General features: G+C 46.7%; 2 protein-coding genes across 9 annotated transcripts in view; one reads left to right on the top strand and one right to left on the bottom strand.

Moving 5' to 3' along the window:
• Positions 1-19,258, top strand: part of LOC126568633 (coiled-coil-helix-coiled-coil-helix domain-containing protein 7) — a 492,112-nt gene that overhangs the window by 395,958 nt on the left and 76,896 nt on the right. The window lies entirely within an intron of this gene.
• LOC126567717 (teneurin-m) overlaps positions 1,357-19,258 on the bottom strand; it is a 504,494-nt gene continuing 486,592 nt past the window's right edge. For 5 of the 8 annotated variants that reach the window (XM_050223975.1, XM_050223978.1, XM_050223976.1 and 2 more), the window contains 9 exons: positions 17,111-19,000; positions 15,900-16,177; positions 14,593-14,809; positions 14,317-14,511; positions 13,463-13,874; positions 13,256-13,389; positions 12,963-13,170; positions 10,142-10,168; positions 1,357-7,390 (listed from right to left, as the gene is read on the bottom strand). In XM_050223975.1, coding sequence (XP_050079932.1) covers positions 1,504-7,390; positions 10,142-10,168; positions 12,963-13,170; positions 13,256-13,389; positions 13,463-13,874; positions 14,317-14,511; positions 14,593-14,809; positions 15,900-16,177; positions 17,111-19,000 — 9,248 coding nt within the window. In that variant the 3' untranslated portion in view covers positions 1,357-1,503. Of the gene's footprint in view, positions 7,391-10,141; positions 10,169-12,962; positions 13,171-13,255; positions 13,390-13,462; positions 13,875-14,316; positions 14,512-14,592; positions 14,810-15,899; positions 16,178-17,110; positions 19,001-19,258 lie in introns of those variants that run through there. The other 3 variants (XM_050223982.1, XM_050223983.1, XM_050223981.1) reach the window with 3 other exon arrangements.

The following is a 19,258-nucleotide window of genomic DNA, read 5'->3' as shown; positions in this document are numbered from 1 at the left end:
AAGATGCTGTGTTGGTTGGTGCTGTCAGTGAATATGTATGACAGCGAGATAAATGTTTCCCATTTCGCGTTTTTTTTATCTACACACAACAAATTGATGCTGGCCCGCGACTGCAAGCAAACCCATTTTCCCTTATCAACCATTTGAGTGGTAATCTGTTTATGTGTTTTTGCGTCTGTGTGTATGTGTTTTGTTGTTTTACTCCTTTGCTTTCTATTATTTGGTGGGTTTTGGGCGAAAAAACGCTACTAAGTGAGTGTGTGTGTGTGTTTGTGTGGCTGTTTGCAGACAGAAGATCGTCTAACTTAACTATAAAGGATGTATGACAGTAAAGCTGAAAGAAAGCTTGCAGTATGTGTGTCTGTGTGTCTGTGTGTGTGTGTGTTTTTTTTTTGTGTAATTAGACAGCTATTTTATACCATTCGGCAATAAAAACAAAAGTTTAGCTCTCTCAATAATTATTTCTATGGTTTTCTGTACAATATTTTTTTCTGAACTGGACGAGTTACAACACTCCAATAGCGCAATCGGACACATCAGTATAGATGTAACGCACGGAAATACTATTCACGTTCTTTTAGCGAATTTGGGTACGATTATGGCACGGCTAAACTGTACTTTAGTGCGTCAAAATCTTCCAAATGCATCCTACGGCGCGCGGAGAGACGAACCCTGCCTTACACAAGAGTTCGAACAGAAAAACTTTTTTACTTAGTTTGTTTGTTTTTTGTTAAAACTTCCTATTGTTTATGTGAGTTTTCTCTTTTAAAAAACTGAGATTCGTAGCTAAAAGATTCACCAGAACTTCCACCTCGCTCGATGTGTGCCACGCTTGCGAAAAACGATAACCTGATCAGCTAATGGCACTGTAACGACGCCATCGAGAATACAAACACGCTTCTAGTGTTCGCTACTTAATTACCTACACCACAGTGCTAATTACCTACAACTATACACATCACTTCACTTCTTCATTGCTGCTAATATATTTATAACTACCTGTCATGCGGGGGTTTTGGAGTTGATGATGATGATGCGCCTTAGATACGGTTCCTAAAAGCAAACTGGAGTGTGATCAGAGATCGTGCATCTTTGTGACGTGCTCAGCGAGTATGTGTGGCTGTGTGTTTATGGTTGAGTGAATATGTCCGGATCTTCAAAATCTTGAACATCTCTCAACATCTCAACAGCCATCTGACTCTCGTTTTTCCATTGGAAACACAACCTCAAATGCTGTTGAGTCCTTTTATGTAGTCGAGAGGGAGGAGTTTTCTCCACACTCCTGCTTGCGCGGTGCTTTTGATTCGTGTAGTGTCCCCCTACCAACTACTTTCACAACTGGGTTCAACTTTTGGCTTACAAAATATCTCGGGAAGGAAGAAAAACAACACTGACGGAACGCAAAATAGGTACGCGCGGAAGGAAAGTGTAACTCCTATGTATATCACAATATCTAGTACATCATCCACACTACGCTCGATCGTCTCTTACCTTGTGCCTGCTTCACGTTGTAGCGCTCGGTCGTACCGTTGCCGCCGACGCAGTTACTGCGACGGCTGGCACCGACGATGGCACCGAAGACGATGGTGAAGTTGGAGACGACGATGCTGCTGACGACGAAGACGAAGTTGAAGAGGCAGCCGACGCCGAGGTGGATGTCGCGGATGACATCGAAGACGTCGGAACCGAGGTGGACGGTGCAGCTGATGCTACCGGAAGCGGGAGTATTATCGTCTCATGACGATGTTCTCGCTTTGCCTTGTGACTAGCGCCGCCGCCTCCGCTCGACGTGCCACCACTCTTCCGACGCTTTCGCTTCGAGTCACGCTGGAACGCGACATTTCCGGGATCGTCCGCTAGCTGTGGATACTTGTGGATGCTGTGGATATCAACTCCGATCCACCCGTCGACGTCACCGTGCGAGATGAGTTCTTCCTTTTCCTCTTCGGTCCAATCACCACGACCCTGGAACCCTGCTGCAACGAGTTGCTTCTCCAGCTCCCAGGCTCGCTCGACGGCGCGCTTGTGTGCGTGCTTTAGAATACGGTGACGCTCCTGTTCGGGATCAACACCATACTTGATGATGACCACTGCATCCGGACCGTGAAGACGAAGCTCTTTGCCATTCGCACCACCATGATCGTTGATTTCATGTGCGGATATGTTAAACATACCACCAAGCCGTCGGAGTTCCTCCGTATCGTCACGGAGTTTCATCACGTTGTCCTTCACGAAGTAGAACACATCCTGATCGTGGATGCTAAAGTGAAGATCCAAAAAGTGCGAGTTGTTGAACACAGACGACACCACATCCTGAACGACACTGTTCGACCCATCAACGACGCTAACCAACGCTCGTCCATCGATTCGGGAGATCAGGACACCTTCTCCGAACACACCCCGACGGTAGGCGACTCGCGGCAGCAGATTGCGTGTCTTGAGCTCCATCTTTAGCAGAGGCTTGGGGATAAATCCAAAGTCGGCAAACTTCTCGTCCACCTTCTCGACGATACACTGCAACCCGGACATGACACCAAAGTCGGGTGCCAGCTGCGGAGACTTGATTGTCGCCGTTGGCCGATAGATCATGTCACGTGTGTAGCGAGATCCTTGCATCTTCGTAACGTCATACCCGAACAGCTTCAACCAGGAGCGAATATCGTTCATATAGTTACCCTCAGGCTCACGTCGGTTGATAGGATCGTTGTTGTGGAAGCGATAGATGAACACATCCGTTGGGTGACGCATCTCGGTGGCAAGCTGTTCCCAGGCCGGTGTCATCCACTGTCCAACGCCGGTATCGTATAGCCGCTGTTCCATGTACACTAGGCGCGTATTAGGATCAAGCAATCCTCCGTGGAAATCGATTGGAACAAACAATCCCGGATTGGTATCCTTCACGATTTTACCGAACGGAGTTCGACGAATCTCCTTCACAATTGCTCCACCAATATCGAACAGTGCGATTGGCGAGCCATTCTGATCCGTCGCCACGTAGTACCTCTGATCACCGGTTTCGATGGCAATTAGCATATGACGATCGTCGTACAACAGTCGCGAAGTACGTCCAGCTTTCGGGTAGTGGATGTGTGTGATCAACTCCGGTGCGTTCAGATTGGCGTAGAAGTACTGTGTCACGTTACCCTTCTCATCGTGGCACGCGACAAGCCGACCGAGATCATCGTAGAAGTACCAGGTCTGGAACCGGTCACGCTCCATGGCGTGTATCAACTGGCCACGATTGTTGTAGCGATACTTCTGCTCACCCCGACGGACAACGTATCCACGTGCATCGTAGCTGTTGAATTCTACATCTCCAACCTGCACTACACGATCTCCAGTGTCGTAGCCGAGGTTAGTCTTGTCACCCTGCTCCAGAATTCCGATAATGTTTCCATTCTCATCGTACACATACTTCCAGCTGTTCGTTCCGACGACTTCCATCACATGGCCGTCCGCGTTGTAGTTCACCTTGTCGAGCGAGGTTGAGCGTCCAACCATTACCTTGTGAGTACGGATTCTGTTACGCAGATCGTAGTCTAGCTCCAACCGGTACACATCGAACGATTTGATATTGATCAGTACACTCTTCACACGGCCATGCTCGTCGAAATCGGTGATGGTGAAGAATTGCTTGGAAGTGTCCTGCACCACTGTACGATTGAATGCATTTCGTGTAATACGCAGATCGCTTACTGCATCCAGCGTTCCCTGAGCAGGTCCGTACTTGAAGCGAACGATCGGGAGCTCTTTGCCATTCACATCCATCTCGATGCCACTGAGCCGCGCATTACCATCGTACTGATACTTGAAGTGTGCCGACGCCAGACCACTTTTCGAACCGAACTTAAGCTTCTCGTCCTTCAGAACTCCGGCGTGATACTTGAACTCGCGACGCAGCTCAAAGCCAGGCTCGAGGACCTCCACCTGCTTCACCAGACTCGTACTCTCCTGGTAAGTGTACTGTGTGGAGGAAAGTCCTGCGAGAACCGTCTCCAGCCGTCCAGCACTGTCATGCACAAATGCCACCTTGCCACTCTGGTGTGGATGTATCTTGGCCAGAATTTGTCCCTCGTCACTGTACAAAATCTCGAACGGATGGCGATTGATCGGTGAGTAGTATTGGTACTTGAAGAATCCGAGCGATGTCTGAAGCGAGAAGGCATGAATGTGTCCACGTGGTGTCGTCAACGATTGCAGCGCACCAGCATCATCGTACTGGAGTAGATAATCTGATCGCCTCGGTGTTGTCACCTTCAGTGGGAGACTACTGAAAGTGTCCTTAAACGCATACACGATTGAGCTTCCATCGCCATACTTGATCTCGTTCAGTCTACCAGCTCGATCGAACGTGTACTCCTCCTTCAGGTTGCCCCATTTCCACGAAATTAACCGTCCAAACCGATCGTACTCGAGGTCAACATCGGCGTACTCACCGGACTGTGGACGGTAAGCGATCGGACGCGAAGATTTATCATACGTCACATTCAACAGCTCCGTCTTATCGTCCACTGAGACCGTAATGGACGACGTATCCTTCTCATACTCGAACGTCAGCAAATTCTCACCATTTACGCGTAGCTTTCTACCGACCTGAGTCAAAGTGCGAGCATTCTTACCCCGAACAGGGACATGCCGGATGAAGTAACGCCATTCGAATCGGTTCGAAAGATCACCATTAATCTCTGTGCGCTGTTTGGATGGCACTGGGTAGCTTTCCCCGAGCAGTGGATCAACTTCTGCCAGCAACACATACGGAACGGATTCGACGGATACAGCATTTCCCCATGGTGAAACACTTGTAGTGCCTCCGTCGAGCAGAACGGTCGTTTTGGTGGCAGCTTCTCCTACCTTCGAGACAACTGAGGATCCCTGGATCAACATCGACACCTCACGCTGCGAGTTCTCGGTGACCTTTACAGTGGCACCCTGCACACTCAGATCAAACGTGAGATCGATCACCTTGCCAGTTGGTGTGACGGCCGATGTTAGCCTGCCGAACTCATCGTAGTTGTACACGTACGAGCGCCCAGTAGAATCAAGCTTCGTCTTCAACAATCCCGTAGGCCCGTGATATTCGAACGTCACATTGTAGTTGTCCGGAGTGTTGAGCTCATGCAGCATCTTCATGCGTGTCATCCTCAGCCGACACTTTTGGCCCTTCGTGTTCTCGATCGAGTTCACCTGCGAGGTATAATCTCGGAGCAGGAACACCTTATTGCCTGCCGCATCCGTTACCGTGCTCAGTTTACCATTGGACGTGTTGACGTTGTAAAGGAAGCTATAGACCGTTTCGCCGGTCATAATGTTCTTGGTGGCAATGTGTTGTCCAAAGCGATTAAACACATAAATCTCCTGTGCGTTCGGTGCGTAGATTTCGTACTCCTTGGAGGTACCAGCTTCCGGTAGGCTCGAAATAACCGAGCGGATGCGATAGTTTGCCTGATCAGCGATGTGTACATGTCCATCGGGCGTTACGGTAATGGCGGAGATCGTGTTGAACTTCGCACTGATAGCGAGATAGTGATCCGCTTCGTAACAATCACATCCACGCTCGAGACAGTTACACTTCGATTCAGCTCCTGCATACGGGGCAATCTTTCCATCGGTTCCAATCACTCGAATACGGTTGATGCGCTGCGAGTCACTTTCAGCCACGTACAGATCACCCGACGGAGCGAACGCGATGCTCTGCGGCATTACCAGTGTCGCGTGAATGGCAAGATCCGTATCGTAGTTGAGCGATGTTGAGACACTTCCGCCTACACCCGTACTAATGCTGGTTCCCGTTCCACCGCCAGCAGTTGCACAATGCATAGGTCGTCCGGCAATAACCCTCACACGTCCATCAGGTGTCATGCGGAGAATCATATGATCGTCGATGATATGCAACGTATCATCCAGTGGGTTAATGGTCAGTTCCGTTGGCCAGCGAAGATGCATCTCCTCAATCTTCAGCGTACCCTCACACGGCACAGGCTTCCAGTGTGACTTGTGCATATGATTTCCAATCAGCGTACTAATAACCCCATCGCGATCTACCATGCGAATGTTTGTTCCATCAGCAAAGTACAGGATATTGTCGGACGAGATCGCAACACCCTTCGGATATGCAAGCTTAGCGTCACGTGCCAATCCTCCATCTCCACAGTGAGCCTCATCGCCTGGAAGACAACGTTCTCCGCTACCCACCACCGGTTCCCAGTTATGATCCGGATCGTGCGTATCATCCTTGTTGCGTACCTTGATGATCTGATGCGATTCGGGGTCGGATACGTATAGAGACCCATCCAGCGGGCTTAGTGCCATATGATAGCGATAGGAAACACGCGTTGCGTTAAGCTTCACCACCGTGCGAACCGTACCGTCGATCATGATCCTTCGGATGTAGTTAAAGTCCCCTACGTAGAGGCTACCGTCAGGCGCTGCCGCCAAAGCTACCGGGGCGAGCAAACGTTGCTTGGTCGCGATTCCATTACAATCGCCACACTCCAACGGTCGCTGATGTCCATCACCCATCGCGGTCAAGATGACGCGCGGCTTGTGTTTCAGATAGATGTTCGAACCATCGCCCTTCTGCAGGATGCCTTCGTGGAAATTGTACCGATGGTGAATGTCCAAGTTCCATCCTCCCACTTCAGAGATGCTCATATCATGGCCGCTCAGCTTCGTCGTCTGTACGTCCCAAACGATATCCTTACAGTCGGTGTACTGGTAGCCCACCTTCACCACAGCCGTCGTGATGCCGTACACACGCTGCCGGTAGATGTTGAGCCGATTCCAGGGGTACGTAAACTTGATGCCCGGATCCGCTTCAAACACACGCTCGAAAAGAATACCCTCGATCGTAATGCGCAGATAGATGAGCTTCAGTGTCGGCGGGATTGTGTCCGGAGTGAGTTGCAGCTTAATCGTAGACAGATAACCCGCCGCTCGAGAGCTATGGTACACGAGATTTAAACCAGTTCCGGGAATAGCGAGCGATTCCTGGATGACTTGCGACTCCGCCAGGATAGCGCTACGGTCCGGACAGGCACCCTGGAACCCATGCTTCCACGTTGCCAACACGACCGGCTTCATGAGATCGTAATCGTGCGAGAAGCACGTGTGCGGTGCTCCATGATGCGACTTATCGTCCGACGTAGACATCACAACCGTATCGATGATCACAACCTCGTTCCAGGGCACCTGCACGATGCGTGTCTGCGGTCGGAATGGAGACCGTCCAAACTGGAGCGTTATGGCACCACCGCCATTCACCATCAGATCGAACCATCCATCATCACGCGTAAGTGTGAAGCCTTCCAGCGGTGTGGAAGTACTGACGCGCACACCTACCAGACCCATATTGAGTGAGGTAACGACACGTCCGCGTATCACTGCTGATCGGCTGTAAGTAACAAACAAAACCCATATTAGTGAGGCTTCATCGTGCACATCGTTTCTCGCGTTCGGAGGAGAGCATTGCGTTCGCGAGGAATTCCGAGTGTCGTTTCTTCCCTTTTCAATCCCGTTTGGTTCCTTCAGTAACATCTTACTAATAACACTAGATTTCACAATGGACAAACAGTTGGAAATGTTGGGAGCAAGGGTTGTGTGTAGGGTTTATTTTGGAGTTCAGGAGGTTGGTGGAGGGTTCGACAAACAAACAAAAACAGAAATAGTTTCACGTATTGACGGCGCTAAACTAAGGTAGCATGCGATTCAGTAATTTCCTAACCTAATTAAAAGCGTTGCATATAAAATGGGCAGACAGGACAGAGATCTGCACCTAGCAAACGATAAATTGATGAACTGATAATATAATTACGCGCGCACCGAGCGATATAAAAATTGTGTCGTGACCAGACCGCACCAGCGGCTCACATCAAAAACAAGTAAAATAGGCTAATATTGAAGCCGGGAGCTAAAATATTTGTGTCGCTGTAATAGCATTAAAATTTTCAATGAACATTCTGCACACTTGGGACCACGAGCATCCCAACCTGTGGTGGAGGGTGAGGATTCTGTCGACTCGCCACAATTTAGTATAGCCCAAAATGCGTACATACGCGTGTCTCTTGTATGTGTGTGCACGAGGCTTTTTTTCCCCTATTTTTTCTCTCTTCAGAATCTGCTAATGTGCGCATGGTGACCTCGTTTTTTGCATGTTGGCTTCTGGCGGACTATGTTAGGTGCCATTGCACTTTATCGTTATGCACACGCGGGTATGCACGCACACGGGGTGATAAATTTTTGGTTATGAACTGCAGAACAAGAACCGCAACTGCACATGCCGTGTTTCGGAAAACACACACACACATACGCGCGCCACAGTAGGTCGTTGGTGCCATTAAAAATTTCCACATGGACAGCAGGACATCACCGTACCGAAAATGATTCGGTTATATTTTATTTACGAACGTGTGCAGCGAAGCTCCAGCACCGTTGGATAAGCTGCACCAAAAATTGGGTTACCGAAGAGCGACGTGTCGCCGTGTGCTGTCCGAAAATTTCGTTGAGCCGGATAGAGATCAACCACCAGGAGGCACCGGTTGCTTCTTGTCCGGTGTGTGGTGACCAATTGTGCGGCACAAAATCTGTAGGGAGCATCAGCATAAATGGGTCATCAGCCGGGCCACTGAGTAACCCCAACGAAATATCTTGTTATAAGTCTCGCTGACGCAGTGACCAGGTTCACAAGACCCTGCTGATGACTGTGTCCTGTGACCTTATGTCGACTGTTCTACATTTTTCTTTTATCGGAAAATTTAATTACCAGTTACGCATTTACGCAACAATTTCCACCAAAAAAGAAAAAAAGCGTGTTTTAATGAACACGGACACAAGCACATGACGATGAAAGGATATCGATCATGGCGTTACTGGATTATTCGTGATTCCTTTAGCACTTAGGAACTTGTCAAATAAATTTAATTGAAAAGCTTTTTAGAGCAAACAAAAATTAGTTTCTCATAGACCCAAAGGAATTATTATTTTCCCGAAAAATGAGATAAATCTAGGCCACACATGTACATGTGCAAGATTTATAAAAAAATGTTTTTGCTATTTTATAGGACTTAAGTGACCCACTTATAACATGTGTAGATATTATAAAATATTTTGTATAGCTCAGCCAAACTGCTTTCACATTCATACACATTGTACTGTTTTCAAACCATTTCATACACATTTAGCACGTGGCAAATATGTTTCCTATAATAAACGTTTCAATAGTTCAGACACACACACACACACACAATCACAAATACACTTACACACACATACATACATATACATACAAATCGTATACAAATATTAAAAAAAACTTTTCTTTAAAACCAACACAACAATTAAAACGAAAAAAAGGCACACACTACAAACACAAATACGCCGCACTATACGCTCAGTGAAACATGATTGTTGGTGTGTGTTTTTTTGAGTGAAACACAATTAATAAAAACATAAATTCGGTATCACGGTACACAAAACTTAAGATCAAAAGTGGGAAGCTTGATATAAATATTTTTTTTTTTTTTTGTAGTTGGGAAAACGATGGGGGAAAAAACAAGAAAGGGGACAACAAATCGGACAAATATATATATGGGTTGGTGGTGGGTATTTGGGAATGAGTTTTTCGACACAATTGAGGCCATCAAAGCCGTGTTTCTTTTTCTTTTTGTTGGGAAACTAGGAAACATGCACAAAATGTCACCATGATTGATTCGTGAGGTAACAGGGTGTAGGTGACATTTGAACAGGAAGCTAGCAGATGGTAGTGTATTTGTGTGGGATGATATGGAACTGTGTGTTTGGTATATGGCAGGGGACATGGACATGTGAGTTTGAGGATGGAGGAATTATTCCGCAACAGTTTTACATTGTTTTTTTTTCTATACTTTTCTGTTACATTGATTTGATCAACTCGTTCAACAAAAAATGGGGAAATCTCCTAGGCAGTGTGTTTTTTGTTAGTTCGTTAGTTTGGTTAAATTGGTGAGCTCTACTTTGTTCTGTACTTCCTCGTAACGACGCTTTTCGTTTTCCTCGCGTATGCTTTTGACCCCCGACGTGTGTAGTATCTTTTACTTTTTTGCATTAGATTCAAAAACTTCCAATTAAGCATTAGAATAGTTTTCTTTTCTGTTTTGCGGGGTCTTACCTTGCGTTAAAATGATTCCAAAAAACGCTGCACATTCACGTAGCGATAGAAGTGATGGTGATAGTAGTAGTAGTAGAAGTAGTAGTAGTAGTTTAGTAGTGGTTAGTATTAGCAGTGGTTAGCCGAGATTGAAATAGAGAAATGGAAGGAGAGAAAAGCAAAAATTGAAACAGTGGATTAGATTAGTTCTCTCGACAAGAGTGGGATTTAATTTTGAAATGTACTGTAGTCCTTACTTAAGAAACGATTTGGGTATAGTTTGTAACGGGATGGAGTACTTGCCAAAATTTTATAGCATCCTAATCGTACAAGAGTTTTATATAAAACACGTATATCAAAGAATTCATCTTTACTAAGCTTATATTTTTATATTACTGTAAAATTACTATAATTACTCGTTTCAAGTAGACTCTATACTAGCTCTATATATAGTACAAAAAACCCTTTTGTTATATCAACTCATTTGATCGTCCACTAAGCCTTTGATGCTAATATACCTGCTATTCTTTCAACAGATCCTCTTCCAATCGTATTCAATTGTATTGTGCAAACATTGAAGCTCTGTAACTATGTTGCTAGCGATGTCCTACCATCTGTTTAACGGTGCAAGCACACCGCAGTGGAAATGGAAACTACACCCAACTATTGCGATTCCGATGGCATAAAGTTCGTTTGCCAATTACGCCAATGTCTGACCGGGTGTACGCCGACCAAAACACTCCCGTGTAGGATTTGGCTTAAAGCGCGGGCCCAAGCTAACCGACGCCAATTTAAACCCAAGTATCTGGGCCTCCGGTTGGTAATAATTAAAATATTATCGCATTAAGTGCTGGTGTTATAATCATCATCGAGCGATTGAGTATGAATTAATTTTTCACAGCCATTCTGTACCGATTGCCCGGTACCACTCCCACAGAGTGTGGAAGTGTGTGGGTGTGCGTGTGAAACAAAGGGATGCCAAACTGAAGGGATTGCGGTTGGTGCCCTTTCCAGCACACAAAAGTCAATGTGCATTCAAATCGGGAGCTTTTTGTTGCAGCGCAGCTCGACTGTATGCGGTGATGGGTGCGAGAAATCGACTCGATCGATTAACCCGTCGGTGCGAATGGAATTTTGCTAACGCGTGGTTTTTCCACCTGCTGGGAAAATGACACAAAACCCACACACACACACACACACACACAAACCCGCCACGAGGCAGGGTCCACGGGATCGGAAACCACCCGCAGAATAATGGGGATGCGCTGGGGACGACCAAGCGAGCTCGATGATGATTAATATTTAATGTATTAATTTGCGATACATAATGGAAAATTCAGCAAAAACCGACCCGCAGGCAGTATCAGGAACAAAAGTGTGCGTATGCAAACATACAATTATACACATTTATAAAAAAAAACACAAATTTCCAAAACATTTGCCGCATTGTTTCAAACTGGTGCGCACACAATGCACAATGAGTGTACAATGATGAAATCCATTATAGCATCTTTAGCACTTTACTAGTAACAACTGTCTATATAACAATAATGCTATAATACTGTGACGGAATGTCCTTGCAAATAATGGAGGACAGCAGCACCAGTAGAAAAAAAAGTATCATTCACAAAAACATACAAATTGGTGCAAAAATAAAACTGCTGATCCATTTGTCGGATTTTCGCCCGTAACTTTTTCTTCTATTTACATTGCGCCAATGTTTGCCGATGCCTTTAATGGGTTTAATTTATCTTCCTTTTAAAAACGGTGGCAGTGTGAAAGAGATATAATTTGTGTACGTTTGAGTGTCTGTCTGTGTTCTGTGGTTGGGTTGCTGCTGCTATGCAGAAACCATTTCGTATGATTTTCTCTGACTGGGAACTGCATTTTTCAAGGGGGCTGTGTTTGAATATGTTTGTACAAAAATCACTTCTTATACGCTTTTATTTTTGTCATGAGAGAGAGAGAGAGAGGTTTAAAAAAAAGAGGTTCAGTTTTTCCTACAGCGTGAGCTTTGGGGGTTTTCGTTTTCATTTTTTTTTGCATTTGATTCTGTTTGTTGTTTGGTTGATGCGGAACATTGAAAATTAAAACAAATGGCAATTAGCGGGAGGATGTATAAATAGACGGGGGCACAACATAATATATTTATATAGTAATTATATAATAACAGAATGTGTGTATATATATTGATGTTAATATATTATTTTATATTCAATTTACTCTTGCTATTTATAGCTAGTTATATCACAAACAATTATTTTGGTTTTGTGAGAATAGTTTTAAGCTAGCCACAAATAACAAAACAGTAAATTTGGATGGCAAACAGTTACCGTTGAACAAAAAGATAATAGACACTTTTCAACAAATATTTTTCAAAAAAAGAACCCAATAACAAATATTTGAAAGTCAATTAAATTATAAAAAAGAGAGAAAAGAAAAAAACAAAACAACATGCCGATCATTATCACGTAATCGGCACCGGTGCAAACGTTTACAAAGTGGTAATATTAAAGTAAACGTATGAACCGGAGGAGAAAAAAAACGAAACACGGATAATATTTAAATCGTTAAACATGAAAAAGAAAGAGAGAGAAAAAAACGGCAACTGTTCGCCAATCAACCGGTCATGATGCCACGTTGGTTTGCCTTTTTCAAATTAGCATTTCAAATTGCTATAAAAATAATCATTGATCTTTCTCGCGCACCACCCAACGGGGCAGGCAGGCCGGTGAAAAATTAAACACGAGATGAGGTGAAAAAAAAGTAAAAATACAAACAGAACGAAACACAAAAATGCATTGCCCAGTGAGAGGGCATCGTTTGACATTCGACCGCTTACCTTTCGTTGAACGTTTCCAGCTTGGCGTAGTTCTGCAGACTGCCCTCATCGATCAGGAACTTCATGCGTTCGAAGAATGAGGCCGTAATGGCGGGCGGTTGTTTGCGCAGTAGTACATCGATCGGTTTCGGTGCCGAGACGCACAATTGGCTCGTTTTGCACGAGTGACTACCGCAGCATTCGGGATCTTCGCAGTCAACCAGACCATCTTTTGAATTTGGAAGGATGAGGACAATCAGAAAGAGTGTAAGTATATGCTGTCTAAGTTTCCAAAAATGAAAGGTTGTACTTACCGCGATCGTTATCTTTATTGTCGCCACAGTTTTGTTCAAGCGGTACTGAACAGTCCACACCGTCCCAGCCTTCGTAGCAGCGGCATTCCCACATCAGCTCACCGCTCACGTGACACTGACCATGTTGGGAGCAGCTACAAAGGGAAGTATGAATTTTTCCATTATTAAACCAATTCTACGAGCTAGAGAAAACTATCGCCCAGTTACCTATTAGGACATCCTTCCAGCGTACAGTGTTTGCCATTCCATCCAGTAACACACAGGCACGTGCCATTCTTGCACTGGCCATGCTCGTTACAGCGTGGATCACAAAGCTTATTGTTGCAGTATTCACCGCCCCATCCAGCATCACAGCTGCAAGTCTCGCCAACACACCGGCCATGCTGTCCACAGTTCAGATCACACAGCTCCTTCGAGCAATCCTCACCACTCCACTTTGGTTCGCAGGTGCAGGTTTGTGAGTCCAGATCGAACGTACCATGACCGGAACAGTCGGGCAGACATTGTAATGCGTCCTGGTCCATGGTGGCACAGTCCGGTCCCTTCCAGCCTTTCTTGCAGATGCAGGTACCTTCAGCGCAGAATCCATGTCCGGTACAGGTCGGATGCGGGCAGTCAACTGGAAGAAGATAAATTCAAGGACTCGATCAAATATTGCGCGTGTCACGGTTTCGTAAGTAGCAGTTGTACGAAATATTTAAATCATAATAGCTATAGTCTCTTCCTAGATTGTTCCAGAAGAGGGTTAGTGTGATATGAGCGAGCGTCAGACATACTACTGTGTGTTTGGGCACTACTTGGTGACGGGTGAGTAAGCCATATGTGTCTACGGCGGATGATCTCTCTACGTGTTAGTGTGTTGGTTTAGTACACAAGAGTCGCGCGGACAGAGACAGGGACAGATATAGTGAAAAATAGGAAGATACTGCTTCCAGCGCGAGTTCCTGAGCACTCGGCAAAGTTTCGAACTCGACTCCAAGTCCCCAAACACGGAACGGGAAAAAAAAATCTCAAACCAAAAAAAAAAAAAACGAAGGGAAAATGAATGCTATAAATGCTACCTTCTTCGCAGTATTTGCCCTTGTAGCCTCGTACGCAAGCACACTTGCCGCTGACACAGTGCCCGTGTCCATTACAGTCCGGAACTTCACATTCGTCGTGCCGCAGAGAGCACTCCTTGCCTTTCCAGCCCGGATTGCACTGACATTCGCCGTTAATGTATTCGCCGCGCTGTGAGCAGAGCACTGGGCATACACCTACAAGCACAGAGAAAAGAGGATAAGCGCCGATCTATAAGTTAGTCTCGAAACCAAAACGGTTAGTGTGAATATACTTACTCTCGCTGCAATCATCACCACCGAAACCAGGATTACACTGACAGTGTCCCAACAAACACTGACCATTACCGGAGCATCCATTCGGACAGTTCTGGGTCATATCCTCGGCGACTACCGCGTAGAACGCAATCTCCTGTGCATCGCCGTCATCGTTGTAGATGGACAGGAACCAATGGCCCGGTTCCATGTAGCGTGTGACCTCTCGACGCATCGATGGCTGGTGAATGAAGGCGAAAGGCAAAGTGAACGATATCATTAATAATAATTTATAAGCAAAAGAAGTAGATTGACTTCGAGATCCTATCGAGATCGGGGGATGGTTTTTCGGTGAACCTAATGTTCATGTTTAGTTAACGAATATTCACGCCCCATTGGGGTATGCGTGATTTTTTCTTTCCTTCTCCTGACCCCGAAGCTGACCCCTTATGCTTGCTGTTGACACTATGTTTTCCCACTCGAACCTCGCCCGATGGCTACCTTTTCGGAGAGGGGGTTCTTTTTATCAATATTTGCCCAGTGACCTTGTCGCAGTTAGAATCAGCGCTCGAAACCAACAAGGGAACGATACTGAATGAGGGACGTTTAGGTTGTTTAGTTAACTTTTCATTATCGCAAGCATCTCACACGCAAAGCGTTCACGTACAGGGGATGTTTGGTCCTCTATGGGTGACTAACGCCTTGTTATAGTGAAGGGAAAGAGAGAGAGAGAGAAAGCCATATAAACCGCTCAACAAATGAGGTTGACCATGTGGAGTCCTGTGAACGGACTAGCGTCCAGTAGGAAATCGCTAAAGGATGTTCAAACACGCAACCCTGAAACTCGCGTAGTTCACATACCATACATGGGAAAGAACTTACGTCAGTTTGCGTCACTAAGCCATACAAAAACAAGCGAAGAAGGAATAGAAATAGAAGAACAGGAATCGAAAATAGCCCTCCAATGCTAGAGCGACATTCAATTACTCTCGATTGCGCGGGAAGAATCGCAATCGAGAGAAATCCAGTCAATTTCCGATCCAGGAACGAGGTTCGCTTCCAGCTATCGTTCTAATTAATCAGTTTTGTGTCTGATCTTGATGGATCGTAAAAGGGGCTTCTAGGAGAACGCAGAAAAAAAAATCAATCCGCCTAGAAGGATTTGGACCAGGGCGTGTGGCGTGAATTGTTTTTATCGAGGGGTTGTTGTGTTCAGACACACACACTTTACCAACTGGTTAAATTCTATCCCTCCAGGAGAAAAGAGCCTTAAGACAGCAAGGGGGACGGCTCTCGGCCGGAGATGACGCTGATGATGAGGATGTACTTACATGAGTGGCACGTGTCTGGCGCGCATTGAATCCGCTCAGGACCTCTTTGAAGTGATACTGCGTGTGGGTCGGCAGGGCGTTACGGCGCGCGTAAACACCTATCGATGCGCCTCGGGGGATACTGTAATCGAACTTGACGTACGCCGGCTCGGACTGGTAGAACTGCATGTTCCAGTAGCTGTACGGTGGGATCTCCTTCGACAGCCGCTGGCCGAGCGTAATCTGCGAGAAGGTGGTACCGTCCGGTGGGAAGCTTCGCGCTGGGAATGTTCGTGCACCTGTTGTAGTTCGTTGGTTGTGTGGTGGGTTTTGGGAGGGTTTTGTGTTTGTGTACAGTTTGGGTACGAGTGCAACCATATGCGCAACCCACATCATCCCGGGGACGATCAAGGAAGGAAGGTAAAGTACGGCAGTGCGCCAAAAAAGTAAAATCCCGTGGTAACAAACAAAAGAAAACAACAAACATTGGGAAAATGGTTGTGTTAGGATAAATAATAGAGATAGAAATACAGAAGAAAAAGAGGCAACATGAGAGAAAGAGAGAGAGAGAGAAGAAAAAGGAAAAAGAAGCGAAATGGAATAAAAACAGTTAGTTAGTATGTATGTTGTACCAAGAGATTTTGAGGCCAATCACAATGGAAGTTAGTGGTCTAAAGAGGGTTGGGTTGGTAGTACACTATTCCGAGCGTGTAAAAACTACGTACACACAAAGGCTGAACCCGCTCGGCGCATACTAATTAGTTCCAGGAAAAGCTACCAAAACACCCCACACACACAAACACACTCATAACACACAAAGCTCTAAGGTAAAAGCGGTCAAATCAAGCGGAGAAGCAAATGAGTAGCATCTAAAGCGTTTTTTGTACAGATGAAGAAGGCTAAAGCAACTGGAAAGGCACGTGGTATTAGTGTTATTAGGCCACTGCAGTAGAACACCGAATGTATGCTCTCGGTACGGCGTTGAATTTAAAGCAGGACTCTACATCCATCCATTTTGAGGTTAGCTTTCTTTCGCCCTCCATTGGGCTTCCTTCCGCTTTTTTTTCACCCCGGATCGATCGCTGATGAAGACACTATCAGGACGGTGGTAGTAGTCAGAATATGTACACTGGGAGGAAGCGATTCCCGGAGTTGCCTGTGATGGAGGGAGCTTGGAATTCAGGGGACGGGGGGTTTGGTGGGGAGCGCAGATCCGCTCGGTTGTTGCTCACCTTCGAGGATGAGAATGGGCGGTGGTGTTACCTCGGGACATTGTGCTGCGGATGTGGTCTTCACTATAGTGGATGCCAAAGAAGTAGCACCATCATCATCATCATCATCATCATCACCGTCAGTAAGTTCCTGTGCGGCTGTGGTGAATTCCTGCGTCAAACCATCGTTGGCTTCCTTTGCTAGTGCTTCGGGAGTTTCGGTGTAAAGTTCATACTCATCCCGGAGGCCAGGCATGCTGGCCTGGTTTTCCCCCTCCTCATCAAGCTCCACGAACTCGCTATCGTCCTCCTGCACGTCGATGACGCGATAGCGAGCGAACAGCGAATCCGACGGACATTTGATTGGACAGGGTGGTGCCGGCGGCGGTTCCGGAGGACACTGAGGAACAACGACCGGTGACGGTTGCTCAAAGTTCGCTGGCTTTGGTTCGTCCGTTTCGGGGGGCTGTGGCATATATTCCGGCGGTGTCGGTATGGACACCTGCAGGACGTACACGGAATGCTGCACAGTGCCCGTACCATGATCGGTGGCAATGGAAATGTTTACCAGAAGGCGCGGTAGTTCCGTACCTTCGCTCGATGTATCCTGCGATGACGTGCCATTTACCTCATTGATAAGGTACAGTGGTACGGTTGGCTGGAACGTTGGTACCGGAACGACCGATTCTGGCAGTGTGTGAATTCTTACCTCGTCTTCTTCCTGTGGTTTGGCTGCAGCTTCTTTGATCGCCACCTGTTCGATGGTTTTGTAGTAGTGCTTATCACGTTCCTTGCCAAGTTCCAGCCCATCTTCCAGGCTGACCAACGCTACCTCCGACTGGTCCAACGGTACGTGCGCGTAAATCCCACCATGCACCGCTGATGGGTCATCATTGGACCATTTCTCATCCTCGTTGAAGGTCAGCTGTGCGTTGCTAACTTCTTTGGTGGGTGGTGTCGTTGAGGGATAACTTTCCTCGGACATCTTCAAGGAGCTCGTCGGCAGCGTGGTAACAGGCGGCAAGTCATTATCATTAGTGATAAAAATGCCATTATCTTGCCCTGATGCGATGCTACTGCTACCGGGGCTTTCATCATTCGGCGTTAGGATGTCTTCAGCAGACACCGGAACATCCATACCCGTTATACGAAGCTCATCACCATTGTTGACAGCAGTTTCACCACCATCAGCACTACCCACCGTAAGTAAATTAGTCAATGGCCGAGCCGATGGAACCAGCAACTCATCGTTGTCTTGGTTGGACGGCTCAGGGACTGAGTCTTCGCCCTTGTCAGTATCTTGATTGTAAGCGTTTACGTCAACGTCAACCACCGAGGCATGCAACAAATCGTTATCATCAAACCGTTCGTCAGTGGGCCCATCGTTGCGGTCAACGCTGCCGGTGTCAGTTCCGGTGTCGATGTCGCCCGCCGCAGCCTGACGGCGGGACCGCTTAACAACTACAACCGTGCTGCTACGACTACTACTACTACCACCGTTACTACCATCACCACCAAAAGTGTGCAACACATCTACCACACGTAAGGGTGCAACAATGCGTTTATCTGTTACTGTACCTGTTCCTGCTGCCGCACTGGTGCCTGCCTTGCCGGTAGCTGCCGTAGACGCTGCCGACAGCGAGGATGACCCGCCGGCCGAACCCGTACCGGACGCTCCCATGGACGACGACGGGGACGATTCGTCCGCTGCGATAGGTTTCGGCCGACCGGAAGCACCAGATTGCGATAGGGAGGACTGATCGATACCGAGACCGTCGCCACCGCCACCCGGTATGCCGGCCCGGTTAGCGTCCGCTATCGTGCTTTTGGCTGCGGAGATTTCTGCCTTCTCATCGACTAGAACTGTACAGGGGTTGGTGGTTGGATATGATATACTTAATACGTTAGATGCTGCAACAAGACGAGAGAGAAAGAGTGAAAAAAAGAATGTAACGGTTAGTGGAATTGATAAGCGCTACAAAACGACCCATCCAACCCATCTGGCTTCCTCTCGGATGTGTGCTACCGGATACTTTGGTGAACAAAGAAACACAAAAAAGCCCTACAAAGTCATCTAAATGCCCCGAATAAGGATCAAATGGCGTTCATTATTGAGCTGAACCTCCGATGGTCCGGACCTCGGATGGTCCGGCCTACCGGACGGACGGT

Source organism: Anopheles maculipalpis, chromosome 2RL (genome assembly GCF_943734695.1).
Source record: "Anopheles maculipalpis chromosome 2RL, idAnoMacuDA_375_x, whole genome shotgun sequence".
Classification (NCBI taxonomy): Eukaryota; Metazoa; Arthropoda; class Insecta; order Diptera; family Culicidae; genus Anopheles; species Anopheles maculipalpis.
Note: the sequence above shows the minus strand (reverse complement) of the source record. Positions and strands in the feature narration are given on the sequence as shown.